This window comes from Scyliorhinus torazame, chromosome 4 (assembly GCF_047496885.1).
Source record: "Scyliorhinus torazame isolate Kashiwa2021f chromosome 4, sScyTor2.1, whole genome shotgun sequence".
NCBI classification, from domain to species: domain Eukaryota; kingdom Metazoa; phylum Chordata; class Chondrichthyes; order Carcharhiniformes; family Scyliorhinidae; genus Scyliorhinus; species Scyliorhinus torazame.
This window is the reverse complement of record NC_092710.1, coordinates 232,533,773-232,550,732: the sequence shown is the minus strand read 5'-3', so window position 1 is coordinate 232,550,732 and position 16,960 is coordinate 232,533,773. Positions and strand designations below refer to the sequence as shown.

Genomic DNA, 16,960 nt, shown 5'->3' with positions numbered 1-16,960 from the left:
GTAGTCCCAAGTACCGATCCATGCCTTAAGTTCACCCACCTTATAACTGATGCTTCTTGCGTTGAAGTATACACACTTCAACCCATCTCCGTGCCTGCAAGTACTCTCCTTTGTCAGTGTTCCCTTCCCCACTGCCTCATTACATGCTTTGGCGTCCTGAATATCGGCAACTTAGTTGCTGGACTACAAATCCGGTTCCCATTCCCCTGCCAAATTAGTTTAAACCCTCCCGAAGAGTACTAGAAAACCTCCCTCCCAGGATATTGGTGCCCCTCTGGTTCAGATGCAACCCGTCCTGCTTGTACAGGTCCCACCTTCCCCAGAATGCGCTCCAATTATCCAAATACCTGAAGCCCTCCCTCCTACACCATTCCTGCAGTCACGTGTTCAGCTGCACTCTCTCCCTATTCCTAGCCTCGCTATCACGTGGCACCGGCAACAAACCAGAGATGACAACTCTGTCTGTCCTGGCTTTTAACTTCCAGCCTAACTCCCTAAACTCGTTTATTACCTCCACACCCCTTTTCCTACCTACGTCATTGGTACCAATGTGCACGACTTCTGGCTGCTCCCCCCGCCCCCTTAAGGATCCTGAAGACACGGTCCGAGACATCCCTGGCCCTGGCACCCGGGAGGCAACATACCTTCCGGGAGTCTCGCTCGCGACCACAGAATCTCCTATCTATTCCCCTAACCATTGAATCTCCTACAACTATTGCTTTTCTATTCTCCCCCCTTCCCTTCTGAGCCCCAGAGCGAGACTCAGTGCCAGAGACCTGGCCGCTAGGGCCTTCCCCCGGTAGGTCATCCCCCCCAACAGCATCCAAAACGGTATACTTGTTTTGAAGGGGAACGGCCACGAGGGATCCCTGCACTGTCTGCCTGGTTTTTTTCCCCCCCTGACTGTAACCCAGATATCCGTGTCCTGTACCTTGGGTGTGGTTACCTCCCTGTAACTCTTCTCTATCACCCCATCTGCCTCTCGGATGATCCGAAGTTCATCCAGCTTCAGTTCCCTAACACGGTCTTTGAGGAGCTGGAGTTGGGTGCACTTCCCGCAGGTATAGTCAGCGGGGACACCGGTGGTATCCCTCACCACCGACATCCTACAGGAGGAGCATGCAACTGGCCTAGCCTCCATCCCCTCTTACCTTACAGAATATAGCTGCCCTGTGGACCAACTGGATCTCCGCCCTCCGACTCTGCTCCCAGTCAGCTGCACTCTCTGTAAACTCCTGGCTCTCTTCTTACTCTTTGCGGAAATGTTGGAAACAAAATGAAAGGAGCACCTTACTCCCTCCTCACCTAACTCCCTCAGTCACCAAACTCTCACTATAGCACTCAAATGCACTACATTCAGCACTCCCTCAGTCACCAAACTCTCACTATCACACTCAAATTCAGCACTCCCTCAGTCACCAAACTCTCACTATAGCACTCAAATGCACCAAATTCAGCACTCCCTCAGTCACCAAACTCTCACTATCACACTCAAATTCAGCACTCCCTCAGTCACCAAACTCTCACTATAGCACTCAAATGCACCAAATTCAGCAAAATGTAGGGGATCACTTTTATACTGTGAATCTAGCCTCTGAAAACTGGCCTAATCCAATTAACTAATTAACAAGCTCCAGCTGCAAGTGCCTACAAGTAGAAGCTTTGTTTAAAGTTGATTGAAAATTCACCTTCTTCTAAACCAAACAGCAACTTTTAAGTTAATTAACTAAATAAAAGACTAGACTTTAGATAAAAATGAAGCCTTATACTCCCTCAGTCACCAAACTCTCACTATAGCACAAAAATGCACCAAATTTAGCACTGTTGCTTCGCAGCACCAGGGACCCGGTTTGATTCTGGCTTGGGTCACTATCTGTGCGGTGCCTGCACGTTCTCCCAACGTGGGTTTCCTCCGGGTGCTTCGGTTTCCTCCCACAGTCCAAAGATGTCTGGGTTAGGTGGATTGGCCATGCTAAATTGTCCTTGGGTGTCCAAAAAATGTTAAGTGGGGGTTACTGGGATAGGGTAGAAACGTGGGCTTCAGTCGGGTGCTCTTTGTAATGGCCGGTGCAGACTCGATGGGCCAAATGGCAGCCTCCTGCACTGTAAATTCTATTATTCTATGAAACTCACTTTTGAAAAACCCTTCCTGTACTCAGTGTACCTTAAACTTACTTTTAAGAGTGTCACCTCTGTGTGTGTCGCCCCCCCCCCCCCCCCCCCCCCCGCCCTTGCAGACAGCGGCATTTGAGGCAGATTGCTGTCTTGCTCGCCCTGATGACCTTGCTGGTCATCCTCTGTCCGGGAAACAGCAACATGTCTGGGCACTCTTCAGTCATCGTGGCCTCTGAAGATGATATGGTGACTGACAAGAGGAGCACAGGAGCTGCAGCCACCATCTGGAATAATGTGAGAGGAGCCCACAAAGACGACGGAAACCTCACATGCCAGTCTGTGGTATGCCTGTACCTCCCTGTTTATAATTGATGGCTGGGCACCTATCTGAGATACTAGTTTCAGCATCCATCTCTCACGTTGGCAGTGACCTCCTGAGGTTGTTGCCTCTGTGTGGGCTTGCAGGTCCGATTGCAACCCCAGGAACCGCTGATTCTGTTCCTGGAGCTTTTTCTCCATGAGAGTCGCCACTCTCTCAATGGAGGAGGATGTGCACTCTACCCAGAATTAATGCAGTGCTTATGCTTCACATGGCTTCCTCAATGGCATATAGACCCTCTGGGATCTCTGCCTGATCTCCCTGTCCATCCCATTGGACATCCAGCATCTACCGGCTGAAGGACGACTCCAGCTCATCATCTGCCTCGGACTCAACATGGTCCTCTGAATGCAGGAACACTGGGAACTCTCTGCCTCCTCCAGCTCCTCATGTGAGCCTGATGTGCTTTCACCACTGTGCACTACCCTCTGAGCTGGCGCACTATTGCCCATCAATGTGCCTGTATCAGCGCTGGTGATTTGTGCAGAGAGGGCACCTCCGTACCACCTCCTCAGGTGTCATAGATAGAATTTACAGTGCAGAAGGAGGCCATTCGGCCCATCGAGTCTGCACAGGCTCTTGGAAAGAGCACCCTACCCAAGGTTAACACCTCCACCCTATCCCCATAACCCAGTAACCCCACCCAACACTAAGGGCAATTTTGGACACTAAGGGCAATTTACCATGGCCAATCCACCTAACCTGCACATCTTTGGACTGTGGGAGGAAACCAGAGCACCCGGAGGAAACCCACACACACACGGGGAGGATGTGCAGACTCCGCACAGACAGTGACCCAAGCCGGAATCGAACCTGGGACCCTGGAGCGGTGAAGCAATTGTGCTACCCACAATGCTACCGTGCTGTCATTGGAGGATCCTGGCTGGCTCTGGAGGATGATTCATCTGAGAACCCAAGATAGTCAAAACTATAACTTTTTGCACAGTCAATGTCCATACATTGAGTGTCTTTAAGACAGAAGTTGATAAATTCTTGATTTCTCGAGGAATTAAGGGAGAGAGAGCGGGTCAATGGAGTTGAAATCAGCCATGATTGAATGGTGGAGTGGACTCGATGGGCCGAATGGCCTTACTTCCACTCCTATGTCTTATGGTCTACTACACAGTCTGGTAAGCCTGATATCAATGGCATCATTGTGGCTTTGTAATTGCTGAATCACTGGGACACTTTTTTTCAGAAATCCTTTTGAGGAATGAGACAACCCTACATTCTTTTCACTCTCTGCATCTCCCACAATGGGCAGCACAGTGGCACTGCTGCTTCAGAGCCATGGATCTGGATTCAAACTTGAGTAACTGCCTGTGTGGAGTTTGCACTTTCACCCCGTGTCTGCGCGGGTTTCCTCTAAAAGTCCAAAGCTGTGCAGGTTAGGTAGATTGGTTATGCTAAATTGCCCCTTAGTATCCAAAAGGTTAGGTGGGGCTACAGGAATAGGGAGCTCTTTCAAAGGATTGGAGCAGGCACGATGGGCCGAATGGCCTCCTTCTGTAAGGATTCTAATTTTTGTCCACTGGACTCTTACCTTCCCTCTAAAGCTCTGGCTCTCACGCCTGGAGAACCTAGCTCTGCACGCAGATGGAGCACCACATCATGCCACTGACCTTGGTTGCTACCTCTGCCCAAGCTTTCCTTGTTTAGTGCGATGGCTTCCTCTTGCCATCTTGCAGCATGAGGATATCCTATTTGGCACTTACTGCCTCAAGGAGAGTGGAGTTGACTGCCCAGCTGTATTGCAGTCCAGCAGGTGCTGCTGCCGTTATGGAGAGCCTCCCCTGTGCATCTAGCAGTTTGATACTGCCACCTTCAAACCACCCGCCAAGTCCCATTGGACCCGGTGCCTAGCACACACCCATCCGCCCCAGCCTCGCAGTGCCTTTGTCCAGATGTGTTTCACGCTGGCTGGATAGCATGCCTTTTGCTTGATCTCGGACAGTAGTGGAAAACGCAGCCTCTCTGCTCCCGTCTGCCATGTGCGCCCAACACAGGTAAATTCAGGGCTGCCCATTGTGGGAGCTGAGGAGAGTGAAAAGAATGTAGGGTTATCTCATTCCTCAAAAGGATTTCTGAAAAAGAGTATATTTCTTTAGCTCAATTATTTTATCCATTTAACAGTCCTGTCAAGGTTTCAAACTTTTGTTTTTATTATAGTGGATTATGACAGCTGGTTTAACCATGTTTGGAACTGGTACAATCACAGACATGAATTCAACATTATGTTCCAGTCATATGAAGAGATGATCAAGGTAAATTGCATTTATATTTGCCCCCAAGGTGAATTTTCGCGCCGAGCACCCAGGTTCGATCCCGGCTCTGGGTCACTGTCCGTGCAGAGTTTGCACATTCTCCCGTGTCTGCATGGGTTTCACCCCCATAACCCAAAGATGAGTAGGGTAGGTTGGTTGGCCATGCTAAATTGCCCCTTAATTAGAAAAAAGAATTGGGTACTGTAAAATTTAAAAAATGAGTTTTGAATACATATTTGCACCATCACTAAGATAATCTATTTCTGCCCTTGTAGCACGCCCAACACCCCCTCCACACTGCCCCCATCCACTAACTCTACCAACTCATCTGATGCTGAAACCCTTATGCGTGTTGTGACTAATCCAACACACTCCTGGCCAGACTCGCACATACTCTGAAAACTTGGTCATCCAAAATTCTGTTCCTGTGCCCTTACATGCACCAAATTTCCTTTCACGCAATACTTTTGTGCTCACTACCCTAGACTAGCTCCTGTTTCAGTATCGCAAACTTTAAAATTCTCCTCCTTGTTTTCAAATCACCATGGTCTCTCTCCTATCTTTGTCATTTTCACTAACCCCACAACCATATAAGATATCTGCGCTGCTCTACCCCTGGTTTCTTAAGGCCCTAAGGTCTGGAGTTCCTTCCTAAAATCTCTGCACTTCTCTACCTCTCTTTTTTCCTTTAAATTATTCCTTCTACTCTTTAACCAAGCTTTTGTTCACCTGCCCTAATACCTCCATAACCTCAATTTAAAAAAAAAATAATGCTGTTATGAAATGCCTTTGGATATTTTACTACAAGTACCAGACCCTTTACCTGGCATTTCAAATTCCGGAAGGACCCAAAAACAGACTACACTTGAAGCTGGCGCCCTGAGTAGCAATTTGAATAAATCCGTTATTCCTTATACTTATACATTCTAAGTACATGCTCGGCCTAAATGACCCAAAATTCATAAAATCCCCAGACCAGATCCGGCACACACCTGCCCCAAGCTTCCCAGATGCGAGATCTCGTACTTGTACTTTATGTTTGTTGTATAAATACAAGTTATTGTTACAAGTCGTATGAATAGTCATTTGACTATCACCCCAGAGAATTAAATTTTGTTTGTGTGAACCTTGCCCACCAACACTTGATGACATTTGGTGCATTTTGATTTAAAGTACTGTGCCTATTTGAATCTGAAAAGAACCTTAAGCATATTTCACAACAGCAGTGGCCATGTGAAGTTTAAAACTACCAATAACATTGTGGATGAAGGAGAATTAACTATTTGCATTATTCTGGCCAAAGTCACCAACAATTTCACAGTAACTACATTGCAGTGTTAATGTAAGCCTACTTGTGACACTAATAAATATTATTATTACATCCTCTGATTATGTCAATGGTCTATTATCCATCCATCCGGAGGAAACTCACGCAGACCTGGGGAGAATGTACAAACTCCAGTCACCGAAGGTAGGAATCAAACATGGGTCCCTGGCGCTGTGAGGCAACAATGCTAACCACTGTGCCATTGTGCTGCCCATCAGCATAATGGGCTGAAGCAGCTCCTATGTTGTAAACCTCTATAATCTTAGCACCCAACTGAAGTGTCTTGCAACATTCTTCTCAAGTTTCTGTAAAGATGCAACTTGTTGCAATATTTGTATTGCTTTTCGATGGAACATTGCATCAAAGTCCCATCTGATTTAAAAGCAAAATACTGTGGATTCTCTCTCCCAAGTTGCTGCCAGACCTGCTGAGTTTTCCAGTGTTTTCTGTTTTTATTCCCATCTGATTTGTTAGGTAAGGCTGTAAGATCCCATGGCACTATTCAGAGAGGTGAGGAATTCTCCATGTTCAGATCAACATTTATCCCTCAACCAAACATCATCACAATAGATCACCTGGCTGCTTGGATCCTTACTGTGGCTAAGCCAACACAAACTGGCTATCCTATTTTCCTGAATGATAGCAGTAACTGGATGGCAAAAGTATACCACCTAATTACAAATCATTTTGGGATATCTAATGGGCATCAAAGATGTACTTTTTAAACCAGCGTTATTAGCCTAGTTAATATATGTTGATGGAATGATTTAACAAACTTCTGATTTTAATATAGGCTTAGTGTAAAGGCTATTAAACGCTTCTACACTCAAGATGTTTGCACCATTGCTTTAGTACAGGCTTACATTTTGTGTTGTCATCATAGAATCTCCACTTCATTACCACCAGCCATCTCCAACCCTACCATTCCTGTAGGGATCTAGAAACAGATCTGCTTTTTTCAATCAATGCTTAGTTTATCTCATCATTTTGTCTAATTTCATTTTCTAGAACTTGTGTCTTCCAGTTGCATTATATTTACCTGTACCTGGGAGAAAGCACAAGTCTTCTACATCTGTAAAATGCAACACACTGTTCCCATTAAGAACCCATTGACATCTTTAATACATAATGACCTGCTTTATTAAAATACACCAGCAAGATTCAGGGTTGTGAAGGTATCAGCTATAACTCATTGCTTTCAAAGGTTTAGTCAATCATTTTTGTGCGTAGCACAGTGGTTAGCACTGTTGCTTCGCAGCTCCAGGTTCGATTCCTGGCTTGGGTCACTGTCTGTGCGGATCTGGTCTGCACGTTCTCCGTGTCTGCGTGGGTTTCCTCCAGATGCTCCGGTTTCCTCCCACAGTCCAAAGATGTGCGGGTTAGGTGGGGTTACTGGGATAAGGTGGAGGTGTGGGCCTAAATAGGGTGCTCTTTCCAAGGGCCGGTGCAGACTCGTTGGGCCGAATGGCCTCCTCCTGCACTGTAAATTCTATGATTTTTTATTCATTCGCAGGATGTGTGCATCACCGCCTAGGCCAGCAATAGCAAAGGAATAGTGATATAGCTCCAAGTCAGGATGATATGTGACTTGGGAGGGGAACTTCCAGGTGGTGATGTTCCCAGGCAACTGCCGCCCTCGTCCTTCTAGTTGATCAGTTGCTACAGCACATCTTGAATATGGTTTAGGCTGCTGCTCTGTGCATAGGTTGGTTTAGTACACTGGGCTAAATCGCCGGCTTTTAAAGCAGACCCGCAGCACGGTTCAATTCCCGTACCAGCCTCCCCGAACAGGCGCCGGAATGTGGCGACTAGGGGCTTTTCACAGTAACTTCATTGAAGCCGACTTGTGACAATAAGCGATTTTCAGTCCATTTCATAGGTCTGAAGGGAATGAATGTTTAAGGTGATAGATGGATTGCTAATCAAGAAGGCTTTGTCCTGGTGTTGAGCTTCTTGAGTTTTGTTGAACCTGCACTCACTCATTCAGGCAAGTGGAGAGTATTATACTGTACTCTTGACTTGTGCCTTGTAGGTGGTGTGCAGGCTTTAGGAAGTCAAGAGGTGAGCTATTCACTTCCAGTTCTCTTTCATGCACACAATGGAATACTAATTATGAATGTTCTTGTAATCTAGGATCTGAGAGTGGCAGTACTGAAATTCAGCAATTTTCTTGGAAGGTCTTTGGATAACAAACGTGTTGACACAATTGTGGAGCGCTCTACCTTTAAGAATATGAAGTCAAACCCAAAATCAAACTATGAAAATGTAGGATTTCCTATCTTCAATAATTCAGTTGCGAGATTTATGAGAAAAGGTATACATTTAGCTCTTTATCAAATTGATTAATTATATCCAACTACCATTAAAAGGCCTCCAAGTTTACCATTTAAAAAAAAAAAAATTATGGCCATTTTCTTGTTGTGGCTTGGGCATTCCAAAGTAGTGAGGAGTAAAGTGAATCATCCCAGATATTCACCAGCTCTAGAAGTAGCATTAAGAAATGCAATAGGAGACTCTTTTCAAAATTTTCAGTGAACAACGTTTATCTTGTACTGTCCTAGAGTTGCAGGTCAAAACTGACAATCTGATCACATCACCGATGAACAAACCTTCCCATCAACGGTTACAAAATATCAATAATCGGACATGGATAAGTTTGTGGCCCAAAGTTGTCCAGGACTGGCTTCAGAAGATGGCTATAACGGAAATCTAACAACCGTAGAGTGCTTATTAGCATTTAGTCCATTCTTGTCCATTGCCTAACTTACCATCTCTTATACTTTCTTTAGGGACGGTGGGAGACTGGAAACATCATTTCACAGTGGCCGAAAATGAGATGTTTGATAGAATATTCGAGGAGGAAATGAAAAACGTCCCACTCAAGTACACCTGGGAAATTAGCGACTAAAAGCGTTTTCTACAGCAATGAACACTGAGCATTCATTGCAAAGTGTTTTTTGACTTCATGGAAGATTCTGTAACAATTATACAAACTTATTTCACAATTGTTCATTCTTAATTCATTACAACAGGTCTGCAATTCATTCTACAAAATGTTATCAGGACAATTTGTTCCAGTAGAAAATTGTTTGAGCACGGTTTAGAAAAAACCTAGTTGACCTGCCAAAAACACGGAAATAATTATGAACAGTTGTTTTTTACAATATGGAAAGGTTATTCGAGGTCCACATTTACTTAAAGTAGTATTTACAAAATAGTGATAATCCACTGGAAAAACTTACCAATGTATAAGAGTATCTCGGCTGCCATGTTTATTTTGAGCAACAATTAATGACAAAAGAAATTGCTGCCAATAGTGAGCCAAGAACTATACATCAATACTAATAGGTATGTGCTCAAATTCAGATATTATAACAATCCAACTATTCACTGTGCCAAATACTGAAGATACCTACGTAATTACTTCAAACTTGCCACCCCTCTGAGTCCCAGTTCTTTCAAAGCAGTCTGCCAGAGATAGAGATGTGTATGTAATGGCCTTTTGAGGGAATGTATAAATTGATGCAAGATAACTGCAGAAAGTCTATGTATGAATGTCCATCCATATGTATAATAGCTTCGTAAAAGTGTACAAAGATACACCTGTACCTGCACAAAATGTAATGCTCGAGATCACAATAAACAAATGGAAAAATCTGCAAAAACATGATTCTCACCGTTTAGACAACTGAATTTCTTAATATACGAAGAAGGAGCAGTAGTTGAGCCTGCTCCACCATTAAATAAGATTGTGACTGATCTGAAAGTAACCTCAACTCTGCATCCCACATATCCCCATAAGCTTTCACCCTCTTGCTTACCAAGAATCTATCCACCTTTGACTTCAAAATATTTATTAATAATCTAATAATCTTTATTATTGTCACAAGTAGGCTTACATTAACACTTCAATGAAGTTACTGCGAAAGTACCCTAGTCGCCACATTCCGGCACCTATTCAGGTACACAGAGGGAGAATTTAGAATGTCTAATTCACCTAACAGCACATCTTTCGGGACTTGGGGGAGGAAACCGGAGCACCCGGAGGAAACCCACGCAGACATGGGAGAACGTGCAGACTCCACACAGACAGTGATCCAAGCCGGGAATCAAACCTGGAACTCTGTCGCTCTGAAGCAACAGTGCTAATCATTGTGCTGTCCCACAAACAATCTGCTTCCCTTTCAGGAAGAGAGTTCCAAAGACTCTCAACCCTCAGACAAAAACATTTTGCCATTTTAAATGGTCTACCCCTTCAGCTGTGACCCCTAGTTTTGGATTCTCCCACAAGAGGAAACATCCTCTCCACATCGAGCCTGCCAAATGCCGCTTACTCTTTTGAACTCCAGCAGATACAGGCCTCATCTGTCCAATCTTTCCTCATAACACAGCCCTCCTATTCAATGTATTAGTCTAGTAAATGTTCTCTGAACTGCTTCCAATGCATTTATATCCTTAAATAAGTAGGCCAATACTGTACACAGTATTCCAGATGTGGTCTCACTTGTGCTCTGCATAACTGAAGCATAGCCTCCCTACATTTGCATTCAATTACCCTTACATTTTCTATTAGCTTTTCTAATTACTTGCTGTACCTGCATACTAACCTTTTATGATTCATACCCCAAGACACCAAGAACCCTCTGCTCTGCAATCTCTCACCATTTAGATGTCTCTTTTATTCTTCCTGCCAAAATGGATAAGTGCACATTTTCCCACATTATTTTCCCATTTGCCAGATTTTTACCCACACCCTTAACCTATCTATACCTTTTTGTAGCCTCTTTTATGTCCTCCTCACAGCTTATTTTCCTACCTATCTTCGTACCATCAGCAAATTCGTCAACCACCCCTTCAATTGCTTCATTGAAGTCATTTATATAAATTGCAAAGTTGAAGTTCCAGCACAGATCCTTGCGGCACGCCACTCATTACACCTCGTCAACCTGAAAAAGACCCATTTATGCCTACTGTTTCCTGTTCGCCAGCCAATCTCCTATCCATACCAACATTAGCCCAAATACCATGAGCTCTTATTTTCCACAATATTTAATATGGCACTTTATCAAACACCTTCTAAAAATTTCTGCGCAGTACATCCACCAGTTTCCCTCTATCAGCAGCAAGTTACTTTGTCAAAGAATCCCAATAAGTTGATTAAACATGATTTCCCTTTCTTAAAACCATGTTGGCTCTGCCTAATTACCTTGAACTTATCCAAGTGCCCAATTTAATGTGGCCAATCCACCTACCCTGCACATCTTTGGGTTGTGGGGGCTAAACCCTCACAAACACAGGGAGAACGTGCAAACTCCACACGGACAGTGACCCAGAGCCGGGATCAAACCTGGGACCTCGGTACCGTGAGGCAGCAGTGCTAACCACTGCGCCACCATGCTGCCCCGTCCTTAATTAATCTTTTAGTCATCCTTTGCTATTCCTTACATCCTGCTCAATCTTCTGACCTTCCACTGAGCTTTGCACAAATTTATTATTTTTCTTTAAGTTTGACACCATCTTTAGCCTTTGTAGTTAACCACAGATGACATGTCCATCTCTTGTGACTTATTACTCATTAGAATTTAGTTATTCTGTGTATTCTTCTTTAATCATAGCCCTAACCCTCCTCCACAGCTGATCCATTGAATAGTTTTTAAAATAATTTTAGGAATTTATTTCAAGGACTTAACGTTTCTGACAATAAACATGTATTTCTTGTTATCCAGGATGAATTGTGTCAAGAATGCCATAGAAAAAATATTTACATAGCAAGCAATTCCTACAGAATGTTAACAATTATTCAATGCTTAATAAAATAAAACATCAACTTCAAATTGATCAGAATTTATTTGGCTTGCAATCCAATAATGAATAAGAAATGGAATTCCTATATTCAAGAAGCGGGGAGAGAACATGCCCAGGGAAGAATAAACCAGTCAGCTTTACATCACTGGTAGGGAAAATAATTAAATCCTTACTAAAGGAGAGAATGAAAGAAAATGAGATGTATAACAAATGGCTTGGATTTATAAAGAGAAAATATTGCTTGACCAATTGAACTTTTTGAGGAGGCAACATAGCATAAACAATGGTAATGCAGTCGATGCAATTTATGTGGATTTTCAAAAGGCCTTTGATAAGAACAAAGTTAGAGAATTTGGAGTCAGGGGACAAGTGGTTTGCCAGCTGGTTTCAAGACAGCAAGCAGAGAGTGGAAGTAAAGGATAGTTATTCAGCTTGGCAGCAGGTAGGATCTGCTGACACTACTGCTGTTCTAAAACATTAACGATTTGGACTTTGAAATCAAAAACACAACTTCTAAATTTGTGGATGTGAAGGATAATCAAATTACAAGATATTAATAAGTTTGCAGGATGAGAAAATAATTAGCAAATGAAGTTCAACACAGATAAATGTGAGGTAGTACATTTTGATCGGAAGGATAGGACGGTCACCAATCACTTGGAAGGTGTAAGCCTAGGTGGGGTAGAGGAACAAATGGATCCAAGAATACAAATACATCAATCATTAAAAGTTGGTTAGCAAGCCCATTAAAAAAAAAGAAACCAAGCATGAAGCTTCATTTCTAAGGGAATACAAATAGAAAAGTAAAGAGATTACGCTCAATCTGCTTCAGACCATGGTTAACCCACACCAGAGTAATCTATGCAGTTCAAGTCACCATATTATGAAAAGGATACAGATGCAGCGGAGAGGTTGCTGGGCAGATTTGCATGGATGATACCAGAAATATGTGGATATACGTATCAGGAAAGGATTCACAAATTTGGGTCTAGTTTCTTTTGGATTAAAAAAAAGAGGCGCTGAGGAGTGACCTAATAGAGGTCTTTAAAATTATACAAGTTTTTTTTTGAAAGAGTGGCTACAGAGAGAATGTTTTCTCTTGTGGGGTAGAGCATAACTAGAGGCCATTAATGCAAGACGGTCACCAAGAAATCCAAAAGGGACTTCAGAAGAAACTTCTTCACCCAAAGGTGGGTGAGAATATGAAACTCGCTACTTGGTTGAAGTGATCGATGCATTTAAGGGAAGCTTGACAAGTGCATGAGGGAGCAGGGAATGGATGGTTATGATGGTAAATCTTGATAAAAGATGGGAGATGGCTGGAGTGCAGCATAAACATCACATGTACTAGTTGGGCTGAATGACCTGCTTGTATGCCACACATCATATGCAATGCAAGAAGATATCAAGGAATAGTCAGGAAGTTTGGAACAATGACAAATGGAGGTCAATCCACCACAGTGTGCAGCAATGCAAATGGGGAGGGCAAACAAGACAAAGGCATACACAATAAATTATTGCATACTTTTGAAAGTGTAGACAAACAGCACGTCCACAGATTATCAAAAGTGGCTGTACAGGTAGATTAGGTCAAGATAGCTTACAAGATATTTGTCCTTTATTAGCCAAGGCATAGAGTATAAAAGGTTACATCATAAATACTAGTTCAACCACAATGGAGTGCTGCATGCAGTTCTGGTCACCATACTCGAGGAAGGATTTGGTTTCAGGAGACAGTACAGAACAGATATACAAGGATGTTGTCTGAACTGGATGGAGAACTTTAATTATGAGGAATGATTGGATAGACAAGGGCTGTTTCTTTGGAACAGAGGAGGTTGAAAGGAAACCAAACTGAAAGACATAAAATCATCAGGGGATTAGATAGAAGGGCCCTACGTCTCCTTGGTTCAGGGGTCATTAATCAGGGGCTATTTATGAAAGCCCGCCTTCTCAACCTTACTCCTCGCCTGAGGTGTGGTGATCTTCAGGTTAAACCACCACCAGTCAGCTTTCCCCCTCAAAGGAGAAAGCACCCTATGGTCATCTGGGACTGTGGCGACTTTAATCAGGGTCATAGATGGAGGGTAAGAGGTAGAATGTTTATAGGGGAATCAGGGAGAAACCATTTTGTCCAGAAGATGAGGATCTGGAAATCACTATCCAAAAGGTTAGTAAAGGCAGAAACCCTTGTAACATTTATGAAGTATTTTGATATGTATTTGAAATGCCATGACCTAAAAGGGTACAGACTAAGAGCTGGAAGGTGGGATCAGTGGAATGGCTACTTGTCAACTGGGGCAGATATGATGGGCCAAATAGCTTTGCTCTGTGCTGTAATCTTTTAGGATTTCTATGACTTCAGATGGGAGCTACTTAATACTGCTGGAAACCAGAAATAAAACAAAAAAATGCTAGAAATATTCAGGAGGTCTGGCAGAATTGGTAAAGAATAGCATTAACATTTGACTTGAAACACTGGCCTGAATCTTCCATGGAGTGACAATCTGAAATGAGTTGCCATGCCACTCCTACTTAGCTGGCAATGAAGCCGGTCCTTTGTCTTCTGGTCTTCCGACTGAGGCCAGATGAGAACAGTGTAGTGCAGCAAGTATCTCGAGGCCCTGTGCCGAAGGTAGCAGATTCAGAGGGAAGGAAGTCATGCCCCCTTTGTTATGGCACAAGCTGACACAAAGCAGGCACGTTTAAAGGTGCAGCCACTTTGAGAAGCCAGGGATAAGTGGGCAAGATTGGGTGTCAGGGTGAAGGGGCAGACAGCGGGGGAGGTGGTCATGTGGGGTTGGAGTGGATAGTTGGGTATAAGGAGCGGTAGTCTGGGTGAGGGTCAGTCAGTGGGTAGAGCATGGTGGGTCTGTACTGTAGTCATCCCAAAGTTAGAAGTGATTTCAATTCTTCTAACCTTTTCTGGGTACCGATTAGTGCAAGACATTCGGAATCATCAGAAGTTTGAGATTTATTTTGTAGTTTCAGATGAACTCCCCAGGCAATTGACTCTGCTTCTGTCTCTACAAAAGCTGCTATACCCGAATACTTCCAGCATGTTCCGTTTTTATTACGCGAGTTGTTTAACTTATATGATTGCAATTGATAAAAATTATTACCGTACTATATTTAAGGATGTCTAATAAAAACATATTACTGAAATAATGGCAAGGTTATGGCAATATTCCAGTAGCCTCAATTTGCTGATAAAACTTAAGACAGGTAATAAATTAGCTCAAGGCATCATGAGGAGGAAATGAACTGACTATTTATGAAAAGGAAAACATTTCAAACAAATCATTTCTGATTACATCCAAAATAGTTTTACTTCTGGAGAAAATTTATCGAACACAGTTATAGAAGCATATGCAAGGGCACAAAATTTTTAAAAGTCCATATTTTATGACCACTGCTTGATAGTTGCAATATAAAAAGTCACAGATGCTGTGGCTTCATCCTCACTCACTGACATATACAAATTCTGCCATTGTGAATGATACTTTTCACAAAATAATTTTATTTTTTTTAGGTACTTAGTCTTCTTCACTCCCCAAATCAGGATTATAATCTGGGTCATCATCATCATCTAATTCTAAATCATCCATATCTTGGAACAGAGATTCATCAACTTCCACATTGTTACCTGTTGTAAATAGAGATCGAACAGTTTTAGTCACAATCCAATCACATAAACACACAAAACAGTAATATTTTGGTAATGATTTCATATAGAACACTGATTTATGTCCAGTTAACCAAGCATCATTTTAAAATCGTGTCACTTGTTCTGTCATTATAAAGTATCAGAATGGCAGAGTCCGTACCTGCCTTGCTCCAATTAGAATACTTTGATTTAAAGGCAAAACATGGCTTGCCTGGTGACTGGAAAACTACAAGATTAGAATTCTTCCCCTGCCATGCACACACATACAGAGACAATTGGTACACACAAATCTTTACACTGCCATGCCAATTTCAAAGTTCAAACCCTTTTAGCATAATAAAGGTACCAAGTCAAAATATATGGGTATATGCTGAATGTTTGCACTGAGTGCTGAATGGTTTGTACTGAGTGCTGAAATTAGGTGCATTTGAGTGCTATAGTGAGAGTTTGGTGACTGAGGGATAAGAAGGGTTCATTTTTATCTAAAGTCTAGTCTTTCTTTTATTTAGTTAATTAACTTAAAAGTTGCTGTTTGGTTTAGAAGAAGGTGGATTTTCAATCAGCTTTAAACAAAGGTTCTACTTGTAGCTACTTGCAGCTGGAGCTTGTTAATTAGTTAATTGGATTAAGCCAGTTTTCAGAGGCTAGATTCACAGTATAAAGTTGAGCCAGATACAGTGCAGACTTTGTTTGCACTGAGTGCTGAATTTGGGTGCATTTGAGTGCTATAGTGAGAGTTTGGTGACTGAGGGATAATAAGGGTTCATTTTTATCTAAAGTCTAGTCTTTCTTTTATTTAGTTAATTAACTTAAAAGTTGCTGTTTGGTTTAGAAGAAGGTGGATTTTCAATCAGCTTTAAACAAAGGTTCTACTTGTAGCTACTTGCAGCTGGAGCTTGTTAATTAGTTAATTGGATTAAGCCAGTTTTCAGAGGCTAGATTCACAGTATAAAGTTGAGCCAGATACAGTGCAGACTTTGTTTGCACTGAGTGCTGAATTTGGGTGCATTTGAGTGCTATAGTGAGAGTTTAGTGACTGAGGAGTGCTGAAATTGGCATTTGAGTGCTATAATGAGAGTTTGGTGACTGATGGGAGTGCTGAATCTGGGTGCATTTGAGTGCTATAGTGAGTTTGGTGACTAAGGGAGTTAGGTGAGGAGGGAGTAAGGTGCTCCTTCCATTTCATTTCCTACATTTCCTCAAAGAGCGTGATGGGAGCCGGGAGTTTACAGGGGCAGCTGACTGGGAGCAGAGTCGGAGGGCGGAGTTCCAGTTGGCCCACAGGGCAGCTATATTCTGTAAGGTAAGAGGGGATGGAGGCTAGGGCAGTTGCATGCTCCTCCTGTAGGATATGGGTGGTGAGGGATACCACCGGTATCCCCGCTGACTATACCTGCGGGAAG

General features: G+C 42.9%; 2 protein-coding genes across 4 annotated transcripts in view; one reads left to right on the top strand and one right to left on the bottom strand.

Moving 5' to 3' along the window:
• The window catches only part of LOC140410811 (amine sulfotransferase-like), a 30,429-nt gene extending 20,679 nt beyond the window's left edge, over positions 1-9,750 (top strand). For both annotated transcript variants that reach the window (XM_072499442.1, XM_072499443.1), the window contains exons 4-6: positions 4,664-4,758; positions 8,219-8,399; positions 8,875-9,750. In XM_072499442.1, the coding sequence (XP_072355543.1) occupies positions 4,664-4,758; positions 8,219-8,399; positions 8,875-8,993 (395 nt within the window). In that variant the 3' untranslated portion in view covers positions 8,994-9,750. The remainder of the gene's footprint in view (positions 1-4,663; positions 4,759-8,218; positions 8,400-8,874) is intronic.
• A 5,389-nt stretch (positions 9,751-15,139) lies between these two features.
• Positions 15,140-16,960, bottom strand: part of rwdd1 (RWD domain containing 1) — a 36,807-nt gene continuing 34,986 nt past the window's right edge. For both annotated transcript variants that reach the window (XM_072499445.1, XM_072499446.1), the window contains one exon: positions 15,140-15,536. In XM_072499445.1, the coding sequence (XP_072355546.1) occupies positions 15,427-15,536 (110 nt within the window). In that variant the 3' untranslated portion in view covers positions 15,140-15,426. The remainder of the gene's footprint in view (positions 15,537-16,960) is intronic.